General features: G+C 32.8%; 1 protein-coding gene across 1 annotated transcript; it reads right to left on the bottom strand.

The window, feature by feature from the left end:
- Window positions 1-1,859: 1,859 nt before the first annotated feature.
- LOC114186757 (nucleotide exchange factor SIL1) lies at window positions 1,860-5,800 on the bottom strand. The gene is made up of 7 exons (XM_028074761.1): window positions 5,530-5,800; window positions 4,782-4,873; window positions 4,513-4,663; window positions 3,483-3,610; window positions 3,232-3,390; window positions 2,961-3,146; window positions 1,860-2,190 (listed from the first exon to the last, which is right to left on the bottom strand). The coding sequence occupies exons 1-7, from the start codon at window positions 5,732-5,734 to the stop codon at window positions 1,978-1,980; spliced, it is 1,134 nt and encodes a 377-aa protein (XP_027930562.1). The 5' UTR covers window positions 5,735-5,800; the 3' UTR covers window positions 1,860-1,977.
- Window positions 5,801-10,474: the final 4,674 nt, after the last annotated feature.

Below are 10,474 nucleotides of genomic sequence, written 5' to 3'. Positions count from 1 at the left end.
AAGAGACTTATCAGGTAGGCAAGGTGACTATAATAGGATTTTCTTTAGGTCATGTATGGAGTCTTTGAGGGTTGTTGGGCCTTGGAAGTGTTTGTGACCAAAAGAGAGTTGGGCCTACCTTTGTAGGCCTTGTGGAGCGTTTCATTAAAGGATCTAGATCCTTCTTGCACAAGCTTGGACATAAAGCTACACCTTGGAGTGCCTAGATGCATGCTCCATGTGACTTGCTTAGTTCGCAAGTCAAGCCTTTCTCATGCTCTCTTTTTTGCTCTAATTACCACATTCTAGAACCTTTTTCCCTCCATTTTTCTAGCACACCTAGCTCCTTTTCAACTAAAGAGCTTAGGACCTTTTAAAAATCATTCATGAATATAGTAGAGAAACTATGTTGAGATTACTCCAGACACCTCTCATTTTGTGAATCAACTTAGACTAAAACTCCCCTTAGTGGCTTCCTCTAACCTCCTTCCTTGAGTGTTGGTCAAACCTCACTTGAAAGCATCCTCCAAACACCAAAGCTAAACATCTTCCTCCTCATTCTTTATAGCTTCCCTGCATCCAGACCTCCATGTATTCTACTCCATTCATTCTCTTAGTTTTATACTTGAAGATGGACTCATCAGATAATATATTGTAAAAATCACTTTTGAATTAAATGTATTTTCAAGCAATTGACTAGCTCTTATTGAATTTCACTTGAATGTACGTGCTTGTGTATATATAAAAGGTATGTCTTTTGTACCTAAGCTCAATATAAAATAGAAACAACATGCAAAACATGATATCACATAAAAAAATTGCTTTATAGTTGCTTTAAATATATTATTTTACACAAAAATAGCATTCAAATATTATTAGTTTAAATAGAAAGTTTGAGTTCTGGATGCAATGTTTGAATGACAAATTAAATCCAAGTAATGTAATTTCTATTAATGGTTGATTTTATAAATAGAAATACGTTAATCTCCAAGTAATGTAATTCTTTATTATGAATGCTATGTTTGAATGACAAATTAAATCCAAGTAATGTAATTTCTATTAATGGTTGATTTTATAAATAGAAACACGTTAATCTCCAAGTAATGTAATTCTTTATTAATGACATAACGCATTATCGTGTTTATGGTCAATTATTAGATGCAATTAGATTAACATTCTATAAACAAATATGCATATGACTATCTCGAAAACAACATCTATATGATAAATAATCAATTCAATGCTCAATAATATTATATTTATTATGATGAAAACTCTATAAGCAAAGAGTTGTCGAATACTCTTAACACATTTAGACCATTCAAATCTTATCAAGAACAAGACTCACTCCTAGTCTCATCTCTCATTAAACAGCAAATGCCGAGTAAAATACCATTTACCACGTCATCAATGCTACTATCATCATCTAACCAGAGACAAAAAAACAGCATTTGCAAAATTAGAAACTAAAAAAACGAAAATTTTTAATTGGAGAAAAAGCAACATCACCAAACTAAAATCATATTTAAATCTTTAGAAAACTTTCAAAACATTATATTACTCAATTAACCATTACCTAATTCCAATGGCTAAAAATAGCCTTTTGAAAAATTGAAAGACAAAAAAAAAATAAAACTTATAATTGAACGACCAAAAAACTGAGCGCTTCCAATTTGAAAGAGTAAAAATATATCTAAACCAAGTAATTATTTCCGGCACCTCATCAAATTTCTACTCCTATCCCATCAAAATGCTTTCGGAAAATGTTTTGCGTTAAAGGAGGGTTTGATGGGCTTCCCGAAAAAAAATTCCGGAATTATTTATTATGTTCCGGAAAATAAATTCCGGAACTGGTAGGGTGCAGGAAGAAAATGGTAGGGTGTAGGAAGAAGCTGCATTAAACCAATTAATATTAATATCCTAGTTTAACATGCACTCTAGAAACTATATTAAAGATACAAGATCTACTCCAAAACAGTAATGAGATGTCAACTGATATCATTGCTTTACCAGCTTTCTCTCGAAAATGTGTTCCACTTCAACACGAAGACTCTCAACATCTATTGCATAGTCTCTCTTATACTCATCCTCCATCAAATCATGCAACAACTTCCTCATTTTGTTCAGTGCATCACCTAAAGCACAAAAGTCCTTGAAAATCTGAGCATCAGTGGTTCTTAGTTGCAAGAGACTCTTGATCGCAACAAGGGCCTGCTTAATACATCCCACAAACAAGGCCAAAAGTCAAACCAAAAGCTTAACATTAACCACAAAAAGGGTCAATCTGCCAATACAAGATTTGTCGACATTTTATTCGGATAAATTTTTCTGAGTATTTATTTATAGGAAAAATAATAAGGAAAAACGAACTAAATTTCTGCACAAGTTAATAACTTGTGCATTTTAACTTTATAGAATCTTTCACCTAAGTTCTCCAAAAAGTTGAGATGCATAACTAAAGTTTATTCATTTTTCCTTTTACTTTCCTATTCTATATCAGTGTTTAATTCAGATAAAGAACTGTACACAACCAATTTTAATCAATCCCTCACTCTTATTCCACTGAACATACTGCCTTGTATCAGATGCATAACTAAAATTTATTCATTTTTCCTTTTACTTTCCTGTTCTATATCAGTGTTTAATTCAGATAAAGAACTGTACACAACCAATTTTAATCAATCCCTCACTCTTATTCCACTGAACATACTACCTTGTATCAGATATAAATCTGAACAATTATTTCTAATTATTTCAACAAACATACCACCAAAACATTGTGGGTGAACTGAGAGAGCATAGATTGGAAAACAAAAAAGGCATCGAATGACCTCATCATCAATTTTATACGATATACTATAATGGAATAATGTTACAAAAGAGTGGCTCAAAATGAGATTTTATGACAGACATTGCACAGTGTTAGTCACAAAATAAAACAGGCCTTTCAAACACAATTTAACTACAGTGTCAAGAATCACCTTTTCCTGGATATCAAGGTCGGTTGATGCAGTTAAATCAACCACAGATTTCAAAAGATTCGTGTCATTGAAAAATGGTAGTTTGTCTTGATCTGCATTTTCTAATTGATACCCTGCTAGATCAGCCAATAGAAGTACAGCTTTCCTCCTTAGTTTGATATCGAGACTTGTATTGTTCAGAATATCCTAAAAATTTATCAGTGTTATTTGTCAATTCTGAAAATTTGTTTCAAAATAAAATTAACATAATAATAAACCTTAGGTAGTCCACCTGAAGCATCCATCCTCCAGCTTCAGCATAGAACAACTCTTGACTAGCCAAGTTATTCCGAGTCAAAGCTGAAACAGCATATAATGCTTTATTGGCTTCTTCTAGGGAATTAGAGTTTACCATTTTCATCAGTCTTGAGAGGACTCTAAGTTCCATGATCTGGGACAGTAAAAAATTTGTCAGCATTAATATATTGTTTAGGACTGTAAATGCCTAGAGCTAATGATATTCCATTAATCATAAAACAAGACCTGCTGCTGAACAATTGGATTATTTTGACTAGCTTTCCCAAGAACCCATGCAGCAATTGTCCTTATACCTGGATCAGAGTGATTAAGTTCTTTTGTAACTGCAACAAGTCCCCCAAGTTTGTTTAAATCTGACAGACATGGGAACATCTATCAGAAATGCACCATTACATAGGAAAAAACAATTCTAAGAGGTGGAAAAAAACCTAGAAAGCTCTTAACTAATGCTCGTTTGTACCACATATAAAGAACTTCACCATGTATTATACAAAGTGGTTGAACAAGTAATGCATAAAATAAAGAAGACATGCTACTGTCCGATCTTGACATATCAGTCAATCAATAGAAAAGCACATACAAAGTTAAAATCTTGCACTGTTGCTCTATTTGTTGTGCTAAATTTATGACCTGGTTTTCTTTTCAATTTGTTTTCAAAGTTTCGCAAAACAATATGAAAGAGGAAATCATATTAACAAGATTCCAGGGATAGCGTATATTGAATATAAAGGCAAATTTTGAGGCTTCTAAATTACAAAGAATATATTTGGAGATAACTACCTCGAGCAACACACTCTCTATTCGCTAACACTCTTTCCAATAGCCGGTCTTATTGGTTGAAGTTCTACTGAATTTCACTAATTTAGTTTGAGGAAGGGACCAAAATGAATTATATGAATTTGGCGCACAAGACCCACCTAATTATGGAATCCCATGTGAATTTCACCCAAATAAAAGAGTGTGTCGGAGAGACTGCTAATACAATTTTTATTTGGAGATAACTAAAAATAACTTTTCTACTGCATGCATCAAGTCCTTCAGAATTATAAGAAAGAAAAATCCTACAGCATACTAGCATTCAATTCCACCAAAATGATATGAACACTTATTGGAATGCAACTTGCAGCTGTTATACCATGGCCTGGAGGTCCCCACAACTGCATCAACACATCAAACACAGCCAATTCAGCTGCGCCTTCCGTTTTTATTCATGTGTAAGTGGTATGGTATTTGAAATAAATTCATATACACCTACCATTTGCATTATCTAACGACTCAACAAGCTCAAGAAGCTCCTGTAAAGCACGGCGCCTATCTTCTAGGGATGTAGACACATTATTCAAGTCCCCTATAGCGATCTTCATCAATTCAGCATCAGAAGGCATCTTTATTTTCTCCATTATTTCCTATTTAATCGCCAGCATAATCCCTCAGGTAAGTGAATAAAAACATACAAAGTACCACACACAAACGCACAGAAGAAAAATTAGTTGAATTAGTAGTTTCAGTGCAAGTGCCATGTACCTTGATTTTCAATGAACGTTTCTCTAGCTCCCTTGGTGAAAGCCGTTGCTGGGCTTCTGCTGATTCCTTTAGCTTTTCGGGATCAGAATGACCTTTGCAAAGATATTCAAAAAATGATTATTTAAATCAACGAATTTAAGGAAAACAAATTAATAACCGTTATCAAACCATAAGTTATTTTCTATACTTTAGAGTATCTAGAACGTGGTTGCTTGTGTGTTGGTTATGAATAAGACACTCCTTAACAATATTCGTCATTGGAGCATTTGACATAACTTTTCTTACACATGCACAATTGCTTAATAATTTATACACGAAAATGTACTTTTCCGGCCAAGAATCAATGGAAAAACAAGATAAACAACACCTTTTAAAAGTCACATAATTGATGTTTTGTAATTCGTTAAGAAGTTCTAGACTGAAAATTGAACTCATATTCAATGGAATCAAATTGCTCATCCAAATGAATTTTTGATAATTTTCCAATTATTTAAGGAATATAATAGCTACTTAAGTCTCCTTTAAACTGTTCATATAATTCATAAAGCGTGAAAAACAAGGCTTGAGATTCTGGAAGATGTATTTCCTCTGTCGAATTAATTCTTCCGTAATTAAATTATGGTTATAGATTATATTATGCGCGCGCCACTGTAAGTGAAAGAACTCAACCTTTTTTAATGTGACCAAAATAAATAAAATAAATAACTGAACTAAAAAGAAATAACTAAACCTAGTTTTAAGTACGTACTTATAGCCCACTGCAGCATGCCGTCGAGTGAGGAAAACCCGCCGTCGGAGTCGTAGTCATCAGCCGCCGGGCGAAGATCGGACTCCTCTGTGGCAGGGGACCATAACAGCCCGCCTGAAGTGAGGTTGTGTTCAGCGCCGCCACTCGCTGCCGCTAACGCTGCGGTGAAGAGGAAGAGAAGAGAGAGGCAGAATGTTCGTTCCATTTAGAAAACGCTTGGTCAAGACAAACAGCGCCTTTACTTCACGTCCCTCCTGCTTTCTGCTGAGTATTTGTATGATTATTTTCTTACAGACACGTCATTTAGACGAATAACCGCCGTTGAGTTAAGATCCAACGGTTTCAAAGCTTTATGGATGCGTCTAGAAGGAAAATTCATAGGAAAAAGGAAATACGGGTTCAGTTACTAAACCCACCTCTGTAAATTAATTATGTGTAGGCTTAACTCTCCAATTTTTTCTTGTATGTATATGTTAAATTTGGTTCTATTTTTTGATTTACATTTTTATTTTCGTCAAATTTAGTAATTTGGATCATATATATATATATTATAAATAATTAAATGTTTTAGCACTGTTATATTTTATAGTTAATTTATTAAAGTGATCTGTTAATTATATATATAGTTAATATCATGAAAATATTGAAAATATTAACTGTATAGATATATCTGATATTCTAATGTAATGAAAGAGACAAATTAGGAATATTACATTTTGTACCCGTCTAGAAACAACGCATTGATATATTATCGATGATAGGATGATGATCAACAAAGAACAGAGATGTAGAAGAATAGCATCGTCATAAGGTCAACATGGTGATGAAGAAATGTAGACATGGTGATGGAGAGATGTAGAAGAGTAGCATCGTCATAAAGTTGGCGTGGTGATGGAGAGATGTAGAAGAGTAGCATCGTCATAAAGCCGACGTGGTGATAAAGAGATGTAGTAGGGTAGCATCGTCATAAAGTCGGCCGGATCAGAACTAATAAGATTGTAAAGATGAGGCTCGTGATTGTTATAGATATTTTAGTTGTTATTTGGTTAGTTGTTATTTGGGCGGTTGATGTAATATTTTGGTTGAGATTTAGAAAGATATTGGTGATTATCTTTAAGGTTATTATTATGTATATCTACGATATTTGTAACTGATTACCTATTATAATAAGAATTTACTCCTATGGTCAAGGGACAGATTGTTTTTGACCTAAGCACATCTCAAGCTAAGGTTGAAAATATTTCCTTCTTTTTTGTTTTTGGTTAAGAATTATCCGGCACTTTTCTTGACCAGAACATTGGCGCCCACCGTGGGGTCCAGTATAACTCGATCCCAACTCCACAAAATTTCAATAGAAAAAAACAACTTCAACCACCAAGAAGAGAATGAGGACGACAACACTCTCATCAATGCAGCAGATTACGCCTTTGCAATACTCACAAGAAACTTTTGACATATACAAATCATGAGAAGATGGTGGATCTATGCTCAGTCTCCACTTACATATCAACAACTAATCATTGTGATCGAAACTTACGCTCTTTCTCGATACAAGTAGAAAAAAAAACAAAGTTCCATGTATGTTGCTATTTTTTGACATAAAAAAATTGGGCAAAAATTACAAACAGAAAATCTAAACAATTTCCTGACCATGGTCATAAATCATTCTATCCTTCTTGTATTATGTAGGGTTCACAAGCATAAATTTAATAGTTTTACAAATTTGATTAAATGATTTCTTTAAGGCACTAAAAATAAAAAGCTAAAATGATTAATTTAAAGAAAATATTAATTTTTTTTAATTTATAAAATATATGTTGTTATGTTGTTTTAACTTAAATATATTGTCGGATAATATGATCTTAATTATGCATACATGGATAATAAATTGATTTGCTAAAATATAATAAAATATATTTATATAACATAATTATTATTATCGGTTGTTCCTTTTATTATTAACCATCTTATTATCAAAAGAGAAAAATAGTGAAATTAATGAATAATACAAGTTTTATGAATTAATTACCCGTCGTCCTTTTCAATGCACAAAGCTAATGTCTTTTACATTAAAGTTTGTCTTTGAAATATTAAATGAAATATGTGTTAGTGTTATTTATATTAAAATATATGTTTCTCATGAATATTTTGTTTAGTATTATTAAATAAATAATTTGCAGTGTGAAGTATTTTATATTTGGAGGATTTTTAAGTAAGATTCTTAATAGAATAATATAGAAAGAACTATTATGGCATAAAGTAGTTTCAAAATGTCAATATAATTATTTTATATGGTGTTGGAATCATAAAATAAGATTGTTTAAATGTATATACTAAGATTTTGATACATATGGTAAAATGTGAGTATTTTAGTAAATATTGCTAGTTGTTATCTTTAAAATAAATTTATTGTTACTAGATATAAATATTTTCTAGATATAAATATTTTCTGGTACTACTTTATTCTAATAATAAACATAATTATTTTATAATAGTATGTTATTTTAATCAGCTTAAAATTTTTGATGATATCTAATAATTCATTCTTTATTTGGTATTTTTTTACAAGTGAAAATTATTTAATTAAAATTAAGATATTTATAAAATGTTTTACATATAAATATTACAATTGTCATATATATGCATGTTATATTATGTGAATTACTAACGAGGATTTCGTAGATATATTAAAAGTTCATTCATCATGTTTAAATCAATTAAGACTGGCTTCAGCATGGAAAAAGTTCAGGAAAATAGTGGAATAATCAAAACCATCAATCCAGGCCACGATGCTCGATGTCGAGCCACGATGCTCGATGTCGGGCCACGATGCTTGATGATAATTAATTCTGGGCCCCGATGCTCGAAGGCAATTTCGATACATGACGCTCGATGATAATTAATTTCTGACCCCGATGCTCGAAGGCAATTCCGAGCCGTGACGCTCGATGATAATTAATTCCGGACCCCGATGCTCGAAGGCAATTCCGAGATGCAACGCTCAATGATAATTAATTTCGGGCCCCGGTGCCCGATTCGAAACATAATATTTGATGATTTATGTAGGTAAATGAGAAGATCAATTCTATACTAGAGAGTACACGACTAAGTGAGATGATTTATGCAGGTAAATGAGAAGATCAATTTTATACTGGAGAGTGTGCGACTAAGTGAGAATATGCGAAACTGAGAACTCAGAGTTTTTCTGAGGATGTGTTGATTTACAGGTGTTGAGAAATTATAGTTGATTGTACAACACTGAGAGCTCGGTTCATGACCGAGTGATTAATTACTTTGAAGTTTTATAATGTGTTTGCAGGATTGAGAGCTCGGTTCATGACCGAGTGATTAATTACTTTTGAGTTTTATAATGTGTTTGTAGGATTGAGAGCTCAGTTCATGACCAAGTGATTAATTACTTTGGAGTTTTATAATGTGTTTGTAGGATTGAGAGCTCGGTTCATGACCGAGTGATTAATTACTTTGGAGTTTTATAATGTGTTTGTAGAATTGAGAGCTCGGTTCATGACCGAGTGATTAATTAATTTGGAGTTTTATAATGTGTTTGCAGGATTGAGAACTCGATTCATGGACGAGTGATTAATTACTTTGGAGTTTTATAATGTGTTTGTAGGATTGAGAACTCAGTTCATGAACGAGATTGAGAGCTCGTTTCATGACTGAGTGAAGATAAATAATCAACCAGCAGCAATGAAGATAAATAATCAGCAAAATAATGGGGAGTGAAAACAAAGGATTATACAAATATAATGAAAAATACCTGTGAGAGTGAAATCATGCATAGGAAGAAGAAGGATGGTGACAAGCAAAGAGTTAGATCGTGAGAGAAATATGGGAAATGAAAAGAGTAACTAGGGTCAAAAAGAAGATGGAGAGAGTGGGAAGTTGAGAAGTTGGTCGAAGGTTTTTAAAAGAGCCGTTGGAAAGTGGTGAATGACGGTTGATTTGACAACTTTTGAGTTTCTCATTTCGAGAAGAGGAACTTCAAAAAGTTTGAGAGCTATGTACCCGTCCAGAAACAACACGTCGATATATTACCGATAATAGGGTGATGATCAACAAAGAACAAAGAGATGTAGAAGAGTAGCATCGTCATAAGGCCGACGTGTGATGAAGAAATGTAAACATGGTGATGGAGAGATGTGGAAGAGTAGCATCGTCATAAAGTCGACGTGGTGATGGAGAGATGTAGAAGAGTAGCATCGTCATAAAGCTGACATGGTGATGGAGAGATATAGAAGAGTAGCATCGTCATAAAGCCGACGTGGTGATGAAGAGATGTAGAAGGGTAGCATCGTCATAAAGTTGGCCATATCAGAACTGATAAGATTGTAAAGATGAGGCTCGTGATTGTTATAGATATGTTAGTTGTTATTTGGTTAGTTGTTATTTGGGCTGGTTGATGTAATATTTTGGTTGAGATTTAAAAAGATATTGGTGATTATCTTTAAGGTTATTATTATGTATATCTACGATATTTGTAACTGATTACCTATTACAAATAAGAATATTACTACTATGGTCAAGGAACAAATTGTTTTGTACCTAAGCACATAAGCTAAGGTTGAAAATATTTCCTTCTTTTTTATTTTTGTTAAGAATTATCCGGTCCTTTTCTTGACAAGAACACCTTTAAAAAATAGTAATAATTAAAGGTTACAAAAAGGAGTGATAATCTCCGTCTCATATCTACATTAATATTATTATGTTTTTCTCTCTTTCTCCTCATTAAAGAAAAAATCAAGAGAAAACTAAGATGCTCTATAGGTTGAAGACAAACCAAAGCTCATCTTCCCAAACCTATCCTTATTTCAAGCTACACTTCGCTTTTAATTGAAAAATGTATATTTATCTATATTTATCTATGGTTTCATTCTATGTACGCTTTCATAAACCAATAATTGATATCAGAGCAGTTTATAAC

The sequence above is a fragment of the Vigna unguiculata genome, chromosome 6, assembly GCF_004118075.2.
Source record: "Vigna unguiculata cultivar IT97K-499-35 chromosome 6, ASM411807v1, whole genome shotgun sequence".
In the NCBI taxonomy this organism is placed as follows: Eukaryota; Viridiplantae; Streptophyta; class Magnoliopsida; order Fabales; family Fabaceae; genus Vigna; species Vigna unguiculata.
This window is presented reverse-complemented; position numbering and strand designations above follow the sequence as displayed.

Coding starts and splice junctions, on each gene's coding strand:
- LOC114186757 (XM_028074761.1), bottom strand. CDS start 5,734: ATGGAACGAACATTCTGCCTCTCTCTTCTCTTCCTCTTCACCGCAGCG. Junction 4,664..4,781: donor AACGTTCATTGAAAATCAAG/GTACATGGCACT, acceptor GCGATTAAATAG/GAAATAATGGAGAAAATAAA. Junction 3,391..3,482: donor ATCCAATTGTTCAGCAGCAG/GTCTTGTTTTAT, acceptor TTACTGTCCCAG/ATCATGGAACTTAGAGTCCT.